Consider the following 15656-nt stretch of genomic DNA (forward strand, 5'->3'; position numbering starts at 1 on the left):
GTTAGGGCTGTCACTGCTTCCAGAAGCACAAATCCCAGAGCCTTGGAAGGAAGGGGCTCTCCAGAGAGAGTGGAAGTGTAATTCATGCCCTGCCAAGGGGATGCAGGCTCCAGGAGGATGTGGCAGCAGCGAGACTGACAAGCGTGGCAGCCCCGTGAGCACCAGGGGACACACCTGACTTTGGAAAGAGCCTTGGTGGCTGTTTCTGAAATGCTTTTTTGGGATTTCCAGCCTGCAGGAAATCTGAAATACTTGATTTCATTTCCTTTTCAACTACACCTTCAATTTCAAACAAACCCCTCCTATCCCTCCTTCCCAGACAGAGGGAATTGGGAATACTGTTTTTGGGGGCACCTACACATCATCTGTATTCTTCTAAGGGACACTGTGTATAGAGTTAAGTCTGGTTTTCACCAGACAGAGCCTGGGCTCTTCTCTACTGGATTTAGATCTGTCTCCAACATCTCAAAGTGTTTGTTTTAACAAATACTCCTCCAGGCTCTTTAAAGTCATCCAAAATACATGATCAGATTATCAAGAAACTTCTTTTCAAAGAAAGCAAAGTTAGGCTGTTAGCCTGGCTTGTTAAACTCACTAATTCAAAAGAAGTTATAAGACCTAATGCAATTTGACTGTCAGAACAGCCCTGATTTATTTTACTCTGCTAATAAAAGCATCTCCACAACAGCCCAAGAGACACTGCTGAGAAGAGGAAATAAATTTTCTTTTCTAGAGAATTAGCCAGCAAGTCAGAGTGTCTGGTTCTTATGGAAGCAAAGGGCTATTTACAGGACATAAATTCTGAGTTAGGACACGTAACACATGTTATTTGTATATAATGCACACAAGTTTGGATACTTTCACCTAACACAAAGTGATGTGCTGTAAACTGGAGACCACTTCCTGCACTGTGAGTTACTGAGTGATTTTGGTCCATTTTGTGGGTTTTGTACCAAATATGTGTTTCACCAACGGATCTAAAATCCTACAGGATTCATTTCTTGTATAAGGGAGAAAACCAATGCATTTAGAGGTTTCCCACAAACTCACATCAAGATCTGGAACAGATGAAATTGGCTGCATTCCCAGTGTAACACTGTGCAAAATAATTCATCTTGGTTTTTTTTTTTTTCTTTTAACCAAAAAGCTAAACACAAATAATGAATTCCTATATTCACAGAAAAAAAACCCCAAAACCTCACATACAACTTGCCCCACCCATCTAAGGTGTACAGAGATTCCAAAATCAGTAGTAATTTCATTTTTGAAGCAGAATCAACATCCAAAATGACAAATGCACCGAGAGTTTCTCCTGTATTAAGATACCATAAGATTATTTCAGTAAGTTTGACTTTCATCTCTGCCTGACACAGTATTTGTAAATCTGCTGTCTTTCAATACAGGTACCAACAAATGTGATAATGTATAAAAGAAGCATGATAAAAATGAAATCAATTTATCAATTTTAATATAAATAATAATTTCATTTATTGTAAATAATTTAATATAAATAATTTAAATGAAGAAATAATTTAAATGAAGAAATAATTTAAATGAAGAAATAAATAATTTAAATAAATAAATAATTTAAATTAAGAAATAATTTAAATTAAGAAATAATTTAAATTAATAAATAATTTCATATCAATTAACTTCTCAATTAAATCAAAAGCAGCTTGCTGAGGGTGAAGGGAACACTGCACTTTCTCATCTCCACGGGCCATTGAGTTTAGCTGATTAGAGGTTATTTAAACCCTTCAGCTGTCCCTCCTGAGCCTGTCTTTATCTCTCTGTGCTCCTGTGTGGCATCAAACAGGTGAATTTGTGAGCACAGCCAAGCCTGCACCCTTCATTCTGATCTGTGGGAGGAACAGTCACATTTTAGCTGGGAAAAATGTGCACCCAGCACCTTCTTAAGCTCTGCTTTTATTAGCAAAGCTCATCTGATCAGTATTAATCTTTGCCAGTGTGAATTCAGTTTCAAATTCAAAGTGGTTCAGCACTGAGAATAGTTTAAGTTTACAGCTCTGGATATGCTCTCCCAGTTCTTAAGAGGAACTATAAACTCTGAGGTGGTTTAACAGCTTTCCTGCTTTTTTCTGCTTTCCTGCTCCTAGCCATCATTTCCCATCTGGAATGTGGAAAGTGATGGGGTGACTGCTGCAGGTACCTGAAGAGCACAAGAAAGAGTGATTGTTCCTGAAATATAGAAATGTACTCTAAATTCTATTGCTTCCACAGAAAATCAGCTGACAAAGCCAACTTCTACAACTAAAACAAAGATGACCAATGTTTCATAGAAATAACCAATATTTACAGATGGAGAGGAATGGAAGACAAAACACATTAAAAAGAATTTTCTAAGTTGATATTTCTCGTGCCAAAAACCTCTCTTTTAAGAGGTAAGATAATCTTACACAGCTTAAACTGTGGCAGAGACAGGGAACATAACAATAGCACAGATCTAACTGAGAGGTTCTAAAATGTAAATAAAAATTCCAAACATTATGACCAAGACTCCAAATCAATATGCCTAAAATATTAACTAAATCAAACAGCAAATAACTCACAGCAAACACTTTCTACTTTTACCTATGAATTGAGACAGTAAATTCAGTTTAACATTTCACATACAAATGTTGCCAAGAACTTTTGGCCATGAAGTTAAAGTTCCCAAGAACTGAAATCCCATTTTAATCCACCCTCCTACCTCCAAGGGTGCCTCATGTCTCCTAAAAATAGTAAATGCACACACAAATACAAAAATATATTATGATTATTTACTGCAAAAGACAAACACTTTACCCACCTTCTGTACTTTTCCTACCACAAAGGCAGAAATTCAACTGATAAAACATCTGTGCTGTCTTCTATCGGGCCTTTATGAGTTCTAACAAAATTGTAAATTTTAAAAACAACCAGACTTTCTCCTCCTTTAGTTCCAAGGCTCTACACAACCCAAACTGCAAAAAAAACACTTTTTGGAAAGGCTGTAATGGAAGTAAAAGGCTCAAGAAATTCTCTGATGTACTGTGTAAACTTGAGTGTGTCACAGAGAGTTATTTGCTGTCTTTTAGCCATCTCTACATGGCTAATCTTTGTTAATGGAAATGCAAATTTTGGACACTGAATAAGCAAGTGTTCAGTTGGAATCAATTCATAAACAAATTATTTTCTTTATGAAGAACCATAAAGACAGGAAGACACCTCAAGAGAGGCAATTTCCATTACTTAAAAAAAAAAAAAAAAAGGAAATTTTAAAAGTAAATCCCATTAAAAAATGGAAAAGTGATCTCTTCAGAGAGATACAAGTTCCCACAGATGTCATTAAACATTAACAATTTGCTCTGTTTGGATTTGCCCCAAATCAGGAGGGAAATGCCCACAGGACATTTCTCTTTGTGAGGGAATTTTAATGCCTCCTCTGAGCTGGTCCTTACTCACCTGAGCAGGGCTGGCACTGTTTTACAGAAACAGGACCCAAGTGATGAACACACATTTAGTGCCACTTTTTGGATATTCAGTGTATGGCTCTATGTGTTGTTTGTTCTGAACTGCAACATGACATTAAAAGAAATAATTCCCCAATTTTCTTTCTGTCATGCTAATCACAATTAATCATTTCTTAACACCACCAGTGGGAATTGAGGATGCATTATCATACCTGTTGTGCAGGGGGAAAAGCAGAATGTACATGTATCCTGCCTTATACACAGTGCTTTCTTACTATTTAAAAAGTGTTTTATCCTCTAATTCCTCTAGATGATTATCATCTTTCTCACATTTTTGTGGCTCAATTCTCTCTTCTGACTTCAGAGTCCCAAAAATTTTGCATGCTAGTAAAAGTTTTGTAGACAATGTGCTCTCCTGACACAAATTCTTCTGCATATTTGCACCAATTACAGTCTTTTTGTATTATATCTTATTTTCTCAACTCCTTATTGACACTATTTAGCCAGGTTTAAAGAATTTCTGGTATGGGATGGCACAAAAACTGAACAATTGCAAGCCCCAGCATTTCCCTGACTCTCAGACAGTGACAGACAAGTCCATTTACCCTGAACATTGCCAAGAGTAACACAGGTATCAGACTCCTGAAAGTTCTGTAACACCACTTTTTCTGCACAGAGCCACAAAAGAAATCTCTGATGAAAACCACCTCGGATTAGACAATTTACAGATATTATATTACACAATATTACAAGATGTTATTATACAAACACTCCTTGGCAGGAGTGCTCTTTGACACCAAACAGGGGGCTGGAAATAGGATCCAAAATGAAATTGCTGTAGCACCAGTGAGATGAATGCTTACACAAGTTTTGGAGCAGCCTTTCACCAGCTGTAACTTTGTTGTTATTTCTGATGTGCTGCTGTGCCAGGTGTTACAGAACAAGCAAGAAGCTTGGTTTGCATGGAAATTCCACCTTCTTGCCCTGAAAGTGCAATGGAGGTGACAGAAAAGCTACAGGACATTTCAAGCACCAGCAGCAAAGGGAAACAAAACACTGACACAATATTAAGCTGTCCAAACAAAAATGCAGTCAGACAGAGGCAGTCAAAGAGTGAAAACATCTCAGAAAGCTTTTTGGAAGGTGACTGCTCAGACATCCCACTGCTTTTTGTTTGTATCCATACTGTCCATCCCCACCAGTGAAGGAATTCACCAATTCACTCTGTGTTGGCCCAACTACAAAAGCACAGGTGAGTACACATGCAACACAAAAAATTCAATGTGCTGGCAACAGCCCCTCAGATTGCCAGGGAACTTACTAGCTTGGATGGATGACTCAATAAAACTTCAGGGTGCTAAAGGGAGAAAGAAGATAGGAAAAGATGGAGCAAATTTGGGATAGGAACGGTGTGAGAGAGAAACAGAAAAGATGCAACAAGAAAAGAATTCAAAATAATAACTGCAACATTCATTTGCTGAGACGACAGGATCTTAATTAGTGGTTTTAGCATGCATTACTGACCAGCTTCTGGAACATGAGAAATGTGTGGAGTTACCCTCGTGCAAGTTCCAACTTTCAGCTTCATTTTTTCACTTTAACAGATTTGTCCAGTCCCCACACATTTAATGTAGTTCTTTCTTTGGGTTTACAGATGAGTTTCACAGATTGAGGACTTTAATTGCTGGTGCTTCCCTTGTATCAATTTCAAGACAGCTGAATGGTTCAGTAAATGTAATGTTCAGTTACATACTGATTCAGTAACTGGATCACAATTGCTCTGTTTTTACTTTTAGTGTTGCAAAAAAATCCTGATTTCCCTGGCAGCCATTTTCTTTCTATGTAGAATACATTATTTATTGTCCCTTCTTAAAGAAAAAAAAAATAAATTAAATTATCAGCTGAGAACAAGTCTCATCTACCAATATTATCAGTACTGTTTTCAGCTGTGGGAGAAAATCCATGCTCACAAAATAAAAATCAGCAGAGTCTGTATTAGACTAGCCAAGCTAATTCAATTTTCTTTCTGGGAAAGACAGAAGTTGGACCAACACTTCATTCAGTCATTTTTTTTCCTGTTTTTTGAAAGATATTATCCTCCTGAATTTGAAGAAAGAACACCACAGCAGATTAAAAAAAACCCAACAAAATAAAATAAAAAAAAAATAACCTCTGAGTGAGCCTGTTGAATGCAGAGGTATTTTCCTGGCAAGGAATCACTGCTAACATTTTCTGGTGAAAAGTTCCTAGAACTGCAGAAAGGGGAAGTTTGTTAACATATGGTTTTCACTCTTTTTCCTCCCCAAAAATAAGGAGTATATGTGTAGGGAGAAAAACTATGCACTGGAAATGAAGATGGACAAAAATACACCCATCTTTCCTGGAAAAACTTCTAATATTAGTTGGTCTCTCCCAGATTAGAAAAAAAAAAATTAAAACATAGTGGCTGGGAAAGACAAGACAGAAAATTCTGGGAAAAGAGTGTCCTGAAGAAAAACAACTAAAGGAAAACTTTTTCACTATAAAACCAATACATTAAAATAGTAGCTTGGACAAAGATTTTCCTAAAGAAAAGAAAAACCACCAGAGAGCATAACAGCACTTCACAGAAAAACAGGGAGAGAACCTGCTGTGTGTGCTTTGCCTGGAATGATTCCCTCTGAGCCAAAATGAAGACAGGACACCAGGCCACGAAAACTCAACATTTATGAGATGGGATTTATGATCTGCTTTCAGCCTCCAGAATCTCCCACTGCATCTCCTGCTGGCAGCAGGATGACAGCTGAGCACAGAAGCAGTAGAATAATTAGAACAGTGAGCACACAGATTTGCATAACCATGGTGTGATTACCTGAAAATAAAACCCCCAATATGAAAACCAGAGCAGTTTCAGTCTCTAAGTCAAGGATCAGTATAGAACTGTTATTAGTGAGAAGAGGGATTAGGGAGAAGAGGAACAGCAACAAGAAGTGGATTCTTCAGTGGGGACACTAACATGGAACTAAAACCACTATCAACAGTTTTTCAGCACCCTTGTGCTCCACTTGGTTCATTTTTTTATTTAGTGTAAAGTAAAATCCCTTTTGCAGAAGAAGGGGAAGCTTGCATGGCTCACAATTTCTCTGAGGCTCTGAGGTTAACAAGAGATTTTTGCAAGGACTTCCCAAGTCTTTTTTATTTAATGCCTTAACAGTAGTCCAGTTCAGGCTCCTCTGCCAGCTTTTTAACTTCCAGGGCTCTAGGTTTGACTGCAAATACCCAAACTGTTCACTGGGAATACGAGGCAAGGGAAGCAAGATTGATATTAGACATTTCTCCATTCAAACTGTCAGGGAAGAACCTAAAATAAAAAGCTTTTAGCTGTTTAATCTTAAGGAGCTACATGAGACCTGCATGTGTCTCATTCAAACCTGCACCAAGATAATGTAATAACACTCCACAGAATGAACCTCTAATTCAGTTTTAAGCTCAGTGCTCTCACACAGCCATTAAAGGTTAATTATGACAATTATTTGCAATTGATAACAATACAGAGGTGCAAAAATGAGTTTTCAGAAGTTCTAAAATGGAGTTGGATTATCTTTCATAATTATTTCTTATTTCATCTTGAAAATGTCAAACTGCCTGAATAAATACCTGCAATGCATTTAAAAAGTGAAAGCCTTTAAAATAGGTTTTTTTTACTTCTGTGCAAGCTACAGCAAAACCCATTAAGAAATTAAAAACAGCTGGAAAAAGTGTTATTAAGGAAATATGCAAACTTATTACAGGTATAAAACATTCAAGTGAATCTTAACTATATTTTCTTGAGTAACTAGAAGTTACTCCACATATAATGGTAGGCTACCAATTTTTTATATTTTTTTTATATTTATTTTTATGTATTTTTAATTTTTTTCATATTTTCTTGAGTAACTAGAAGTTACTTCACACATGTAATAGTAGGCTACCAACTTTTTTTATTTTTTATATTTTTTTTTATTTTTTTCATATTTTCTTGAGTAACTAGAAATTACTTCACATCTTTTAGACATGGACAACGTGTTTAGAACTGTATGCTTACAACACATTTATAAACATGCACTGATTACCTTCTTCAGTTGTGTTTCCATCTTCAAACATTCCTCCTTTTTCTGTTCCAATGCAATTTCCAGTGTCTTGAGTCTTGAATCTTTCTTCAGTCCAGATGAAGCTAATGATGAGGCATGTTCCTTAAGATCCAGTAATGATGTCTAAATATAAAGATGTGAAATAATTATCAAGTAAGTGCAATATTTACTTTTTTTCCCTGTCTTTATCTCCCTCCTATCCCTTCACACTATGTTCAGGACCTAATTTAGAACATTTTAGGTTGTTTGTGTCACTGACTTAAGACAGCTTGAATGAATTCAGGCTTTCAGTATCAAAATAAAATCTTGTCTAAATTAATTTCAAAGTAATTTTTAAAGATGGACAGTTCTGCAAAATGGAACTTGTGCTGCAGTGACAGTCATGTTTAAGAAAAACTGGTTTTCAATAAAATTGTATTTAAAATTGTATGTGGGTAGAAGATTTAACCACTGAGAGAGTTGAAAGCATTTCTGTATACAGCTTCCAGGGGGTGAAACTGATTCATGCCACCTTACTCCAAAGCACATCTCAACTTCTTTCTGAACAATTTTCACGTTTGCTTTTTTCTTTTCCCCTGTCAAATGCTGATTTCCATGTAGACAAAACCTTAGTACTTTCTTGGTATGTATTTTTGTACTGTTTTGAGTTTTGAAAAGAAGACTGGCAAATTCTCCAGTACTCTACCAGCTCAGCTTTGTCCAAGGACAATTACTACAAAGGCACAGTTTTCCTCATCTCCAATGTAACACAAATAGAGACAATAAATAATTCTGTCACAATAGATTGGGATTGCTGGTCAACCTCTTTCTCTGTGAGATCTCCTTGTAAAATGCTGACTCTCTCTTTCAGGTCCTTAATGTCTTTCTTGTAGTTGTCGATCTCTTCCTGTTTTTCTCGTTCATCTCTGTCACGCTGCTCCTTTAAACGCTCAATGGTCTTTTCCTGACAAAAGAAAGCACTCTGTGAAGGAAATCCCTCTTACTCAGCTCAGCTTCTGAGGTTTCTCATCACAACACTTCTGACAAGTGTGCCATTTTCTTTTCTTTTCTTTACAGATCCTCAAGAAGGAGCAAACTTGAGGAATCTATGGATTTGTGGCTGTGAAACACCAGGATTTCTGGATCCCTGAAAGTTCACAGTGCTGTTCAAATGCAACCCAATTCATCTGCTTCTGATTATCAAAATCAGCCTAAACCAGGATGTATGAGATATTGCCTCCTGACTTATTTAAATCTTATTTTTCTAAAAGGTACAGTTAAATCAGTGGTTCTTCAGAGAAGAAGGGGTGTAGTGCCTATGGGATGCTGGGATTTATATACAGTAAGAAAAAGCAACAAAATAACTTTTCAATACACCTGATATCAGTGGAGCTTTGGTTATTTTGGAATCTGAAAGGATGTAAGCAAATTCAGGTAAAATTTAACCACAGTTCATAGGATCTGACAGGCTAAGGAGCTGTAGCACTGCTTGTCTGGGAATCTAGAAGAATATATTTAATTAGCCCAAATGTTATCCCACCAAAAGAGAATGGGACAGTCTGTTATCTCTGGAGCATTGCAAAAATTTATCACTAAATGGATTTACAAGAATTTAAAATTTTAAAATAAAATGACAAGAATTTATCATTAAATACTAGATATTATTAATAGTCAGTATTTATAGTGTGTATATAAGTGTATAGTGGATTTATTTATTTATTGGCTATCAATATTTGTACTGGGGGATAATCCCAGTGGGTTCTGCAGCGCATCCTAGCAGGGGATGGCCCCGCCACCATGGACGGGCACTGGGAACGGGAATGGGATTGGGAATGGGATTGGGATTGGGAATGGGAAATGGGATTGGGAATGGGAATGGGATTGGGAATGAGATTGGGATTGGGAATGGGATTGGGAATGGGATTGGGATTGGGATTGGGATTGGGTTTGGGAATGGGATTGGGATTTGGAATGGGAATGGGATTGGGATTGGGATTGGGAATGGGAATGGGATTGGGATTGGGAATGGGATTGGGAATGGGAATGGGATTGGGAATGGGATTGGGATTGGGAATGGGAATGGGATTGGGAATGGGAAATGGGATTGGGAACAGGAATGGGATTGGGATTGGGATCGGGAATGGGATTGGGATTGGGATTGGGATTGGGAATGGGATTGGGATTGGGAATGGGAATGGGATTGGGATCGGGAATGGGATTTGGATCGGGAATGGGATTAGGAATGGGAAATAGGATTGGGAATGGGATTGGGAATGGAAATGGGAATGGGATCGGGAATGGGAACGAGAATGGGAACAGAAACTGGAACAGGAACGAGAGCGGAATGGGAGAAGGAATGGGAATGGGAACCAGGGAACGGGATGGGGAATGGGAACGAAGCAGGAGTGGGATCAGGAATGGGAATGGGAATGGGACTGGGAAAGGGAACAGAATGGGATTGGGATTGGGAACAGGAACAGAATGGGATTGGGAATGGGAACAGGAACAGAATGGGATTGGGAATGGGAACAGGACTGGGAATGGGAACAGAACGGAATGGGAATGGGAACAGGAACGGAACGGAACGGGATTGGGAATGGGAACGGGAACGGAACGGGATTGGGAATGGGAACAGGAACAGAATGGGATTGGGAATGGGAACAGGACTGGGAATGGGAATGGAACGGAATGGGAATGGGAACAGGAACGGAATGGGATTGGGAATGGGAACGGGAACAGGAATGGGAATGGAACGAGATCAGGAATGGGAATGGGAATGGGAACAGGCACGGGATTGGGGAAGGGGATTGTGAAGGGGCATGGAATCAGGATCAGGATGGGGTACAGGAATGGGAACAGGATCGGGAACGGGAACGAGCACAGGATCAGGATGGGGCATGTGAAGGGGCATGGGACAGGGATCAGGATCGGGCATGGGATCGGGGTCGGGATGGGGACCGGGCAGGGCAGCAGCGGCCGGGACGCCGCAGGAAGGAGCAGCATTTCCCACGCTCACTTTCTCTGCCAGCGCCTCCTCCAGCGTGGTCAGGGCGGTGTCGGTGTTGGTGGTGTCGGCCTGCAGGGATTTCACTCGATCCTTCAAGCTGCTCATCTGCTTCTCCTTGTCCCTCAGCTGCTCTTGCAGGTTCTCGATCTTCAACAAAAGGAGCCCGTTGTAAGGCAACAGCAAGGAAAACCAGCCAAAATCATCTCAGGGTACATTAAATGATTAAAATTATCCTTAAGGAAAATAAAGCCTAGTTCTTACAATCCTCCCTCAAAACAACAAGTGACATAACCAAACCCATCAAATCTAACAAGGAATAGGTAAACTTCCCAACAATCGGGAATAAATTCAGAGCAAGCAAGTTCTGAAGAGTATTATTCACAGGAACAGCATAAAGAAAAACCATTATTCCAAATTTCTGAGGATGCTGGGCACTGTGTCACAGAAGGATGATCAACACATGAACAACAAAACACATTAAGGAAAGAAAGGAACTGACAGAAACCTTACTGCAGACATAAACTAAAAAAAGCACTTGATAATTAAGAAACTTGTGAAGAGGTTTTTATTATTTTTAAATAATCTTTTTATTTTTAAATCATTTTATTACTTTATATTATTTAATATTATTATTTTAAGTATTTTCTTTGGAGCCATTGTAATTTTTGCTGTACTGGCGAGCTGCTTGTTTATCTTACACAAGGTGCCTTGCTATATGATGGACCAAGACAAAGTGCCATCCCCTGGGGGGAAAATGTACCAGCCTTGATTTCTGTGGGTGTAAAATTTCATCTGATTAGGAGATCTGAACATCTCTTTTGATACTCTGAGAAGACCTAATGCCAACCCCCTTTCATGCATATCCACACATCAAAAGAAACAGGTGCACTAACACGATGATAACACCTCAAAAACAAATTTATCAACACAGGAGTGAAGTGTACACAGATTTCTCAGCTGTTTCCTTTTTGTGTTGTTCTGACACTTCTTGCATCAGCAAAGGCACATTGTGAACTAATGAATGACATGGGGCTTGTGAGGCACCCAACTCCAAAACACTCGGAGCAAGAGGCTCTTTCAAAGGTATTTGTAAGAAATATTGCCCCCAGACAACCCCAAAGGCTACCTGGCCCCATATTCATCATGATAAATTAAAGCATTAATTAGCTTTTTGTTTCACCTATTGAACAGCAGTTTGCAGCTGCTTGGTTATTGGAAATACAGCAAATGCACTGTTTTATTCTTCAGCCCTGGAAAACCAGAGTTTTTGTTTTTGTTTTTCAAATGGCTCTGTGACACGTGCACTACAATGCCATCTGTACTGAAATTACATGTGGAGCACAGCAGAACATGGGGACTGCTTTATCTTCATCATTTGTTTCCATTAGGAAAAGAAAAAAGTTCTAGGCCTTCAATTTATGCTCAAAAACTGAATTTGGGCACAACACCACGAAACAAAATTAAAGCCCACCAAAAAACCATAACCAGGGCCATGTCACAGCAGTCAGAAATAAGTGTAAGAACTGAAAATTCCTCTTTTTATACACTCCCATCAGCTGTTTAATGAAGCTCTGAAGCTCCATTAAGCCATGGAGCTTCAGAGAGAGCCCCAGCAGCTCTGAGTGCAAGGTTCTGGTGCCCAAGGGTGGCTGATTTAGACCTCAGCAGCTCCCAGTGCCATCAGTCTAGACTGGCTGGGACAGCTAACCATGAAAACACACTACAGAAAAGGCTGAGTTATTCTTAGACTGGTGTTTACTCCTGGAGGAGAAGGGCTCTGGCCAAAGCTCTGGCTGCCTGGAGAGGGGGTTGGGCTGGGAGCAAAGCACACAAAGAGAGACAGCTAAATAATAAATAGTTCAGAAAAGAAAGAAAGAAATAAAAGCCAAATAATCCAGCTTCAGCACGTGTGAAGGTGCTTAGCAAGGCAGCACAAGCATTTCTTAGCACGAGCCCAGAGTGCATTTTCATGCTTCAGTGGCAATGTTTTCTATGGGATTTTCCCATTTTCACCAAAAATGGGATGTGTATGGAGCGTGGAGCTGTCTGTTCCTGCTGGCTACATGCATCCTTTTCAGTCTGGAGCAGTGAAAGGTGGGCTTTGGTGTCACTGAGGGAACAGCAGCTGTGCCAAAATACCCCCAGTCACATCTGGGCACTGCCTGAAAAGCCCACTGCAGCTCCAGCTGTGCCTTCTGCAGGGGCAGATAAATGAAGGAGCTGGCCCTCAGGCTCCAGAAAACATTATGGCATTATGGGGCAAAGATGAAATATTTCTGTAATAACAAATGCAAAATTTCCCTGTGAAATGGGATAAATTGCCTTCATTCCATTTTTCTCCTAAATCTGTGATATATGAATAAATATACTTAAATAATAAGTGCATGCTCTCCACATAACCTGAAGAAGAAAGCAAATAGTCTACACTATGTCCATTAAGTTATTTAATGAAGAAATTTGCTTTTATGTCCTTGCAGGTAGTTTGAGAATCCTTCCAAAAAAGAATAGACAATGCATTCCTAACCAAAAGAAAAAAAGAAAAAAAATTAAAGGAAATTCTGAACAAATTCTCAAAAAACTGGTGAAAATGAAACAGGTAACCAGAATAGGGTCTCTTTGCTACCCAAGAAGAGATGAAATAAACCTTAATGGAATCTCCAAGCCTTGTGGAACACAGAGAAGCAGAAGGATTGCATGAGCACTGTTTATTCTTGTAATACTCTGAGATGACAGATCTCAGAAATGTTCCACAAACCAAAGGAATATCCATATATCTATTACTGTACCATATTTCTAAAAAAAACCCAAAATAAAAATGAAAAGTATATACTGTTTTTAATTATTAACCATCTTTTTTCCTTGCCATATTTACTTATTTTGCAGGTAAAGGCAGTGATCTGTGGCTCAGTTAGCAACATTTTCCTTAGTGTAAAGGTGCACAAGGCTACACTGGCACCATCTGCTCTGCATACCCATTTCCCCATCAATAATGATTTACTGGAATATTTTTTCCAACATTACCAGTTGTCAGCCACTATCATCTTTCAACTTGGGTGATTTATTCTTAGTTGTGTGGAACTAATTATTTTGCCTTCCAGCCCTGAAGCACAGAGTGGAGGCAAGAGAAGTTTCCCCCGGCATTCTGCTCCAAGGGCAAGGAACATTCTGCTGCTTGCAAACACAGGCTCAGTGAAAAGCCCATGCAAATGCAAATTAAAACCAGCCCAGGGATTTAAAGGAAACACATCTAGTTGAATATCCATCTAGATTCCCAGATTCTTCTAGTGAGAGGTTCCCAGATCCTGTGCATCATGCTTCAGCTGAGAAACTCTTGCAGAGTGTCCACCCTCTTGCCATGCCCTGGGGTGTGAGGAAATTGAAAAACAATAAAAACTATTTCTGTTCTATCAGTGACCTCTGAATAAATGAAGCGGGTTTATGAAGTGCTCATTAAACCTCTTCCACCATCAATTTAACACTTGCTAGTATTCCTTCAGGGTGGTACAGGAGCAGATGTGCAAAAGAACATCTCTGGGTTCTCTTTAGCCTCCCACTTTTTTGTTCCCAGCTTTCCCCTGGGAGGAGCAGGGAACAAATAATTAAATTAAATAAAATAAATGTGTAAATAGGATCTCAGCAATCAGAGGGGTTTCAGAAGGTTTCTGGTCCATTCCTGTGGCACAGCCATCCAAATAAACAACAACTTCACATAAGCTGTTACTTCTCCTAACAGTTCTTCCCTGGTTTTGTAAAAGGCACTCTTGGTCACCCCAGCTCCAGGGTCAGTGACCACAAGGAGATGATGGATTACCACCAATCCCAGGCAGAAATGTTTCCTTCACATCAGGAGTACTAACATGGGGACAAAAGATGCATTTTTGGAAGGGAGGACGGGTGAGTAAGCAGCCATGTGATGACAGAACAGCTACAGCTCTGTCTAGCTCGAGACATGCCACTCCCTTCAAGGTAAAATTACTAATGTAATAATAAAAATTTGAGAGCCTACAGTCATGCTTGAATTGCTGCAGCCCCACAGTATTTGAGAAGCCGAAAAAGATGGGCTTGCATCAAAATCAAAATGACAACATCACAGTTAAAACAGACAGGATTGCATAAAAAATATTTTAAAAAATACTGCTGTGGGGAAAAAGGAAAGAGGTTATTGAGAGATCACCTCAAGTACTCAGAGACTGTTCTGAGCTGTACTGCTGGATTTATAATTATTGCTCTATTTCTGAAAGTCATGTTTTGGAGAACATAATGGAAACCTGTAAGCAGATATTACTGGGAAGTTTCCTAAGATTAAACTCAAGTTTTATCCATGTCACACTGAAAACCTCACCATTTTAATCGTCTTCCTATTGCAAATCCTGCAGAAGCACTGCTGGAACAGTCCAGCATGAATCTCAGAACTGTGTATTCCATTCAGCATGCAGAGATTCTCTGTCACAGGGGTGATTTTCACCCACAGCACTGCACTGAGCCATTCCACTGACAGCAACATTCCTGATATTCATTTTAAAGGTTAAATTCCCAAGACTACCAACAATGTGAAGCTTTAGGCAAAGCTTGTCCTCTTGCAAGGCTGAGATTTTTAAGTTGTTTTAAAGTTCAGGGCAGATCAAACAACTTCCCTTTTTTTTCAATTAGATTTTGGCAGATGCAAATCAGAGTTTCATCCAAAGTTCATCTGCACTCAGTAAGATTTTTTTATTTTTTACTTTTAGATCCAAACAATTGATATGAATAAGGTCACATTGTTGTCAAGTCATATTCTTGTTCCTGAACCATCAGACTAAAAGCCATCCCAGGGAACACTGAATTCATTTTTATTTTGCTCCCCAATAAAGTTTTCTTTTTGCTGCTCCTCTGCTTCAATGCTCACGTGGAACATCACTGCCTTTGCAACATCACTCTGGAATATTGGGCACTTGATGTTGCTGACTTTAAAATGGTGGGGTTTTGTAACACCTTGATACAGGGAGTCTCAGGTGGGCTAGCAAAGGAACACACAGTTAATTTAAGAAAAAGAACCAGGCTAGAAAGGGTGAGGACAGCGTAGAGGACTGAAAGTGAATTTTAAATGGCTAAACTCCAGCATTCTGCTGC

The 15656-nt window shown here is 39.2% G+C and overlaps 1 protein-coding gene across 31 annotated transcripts in view; it reads right to left on the reverse strand.

Annotated features, from left to right (window-relative positions):
• The window catches only part of ERC1 (ELKS/RAB6-interacting/CAST family member 1), a 272618-nt gene that overhangs the window by 156119 nt on the left and 100843 nt on the right, over positions 1 to 15656 (reverse strand). For 20 of the 31 annotated variants that reach the window (XR_015285955.1, XR_015285954.1, XR_015285953.1 and 17 more), the window contains 3 exons: positions 10557 to 10694; positions 8364 to 8504; positions 7544 to 7684 (listed from right to left, as the gene is read on the reverse strand). Coding sequence is in view for 25 of the 31 variants with exons in the window: in XM_086886167.1 (XP_086742293.1) it covers positions 7544 to 7684; positions 8364 to 8504; positions 10557 to 10694 (420 nt within the window). In the remaining 6 variants the exon portion in view is untranslated. Of the gene's footprint in view, positions 1 to 4773; positions 4810 to 7543; positions 7685 to 8363; positions 8505 to 10556; positions 10695 to 15656 lie in introns of all 31 variants that reach the window. The other 11 variants (XR_015285957.1, XR_015285956.1, XR_015285952.1 and 8 more) reach the window with 1 other exon arrangement.

The sequence above is a fragment of the Cyanistes caeruleus genome, chromosome 4, assembly GCF_971803275.1.
Source record: "Cyanistes caeruleus chromosome 4, bCyaCae1.hap1.1, whole genome shotgun sequence".
Lineage (NCBI taxonomy): Eukaryota > Metazoa > Chordata > Aves > Passeriformes > Paridae > Cyanistes > Cyanistes caeruleus.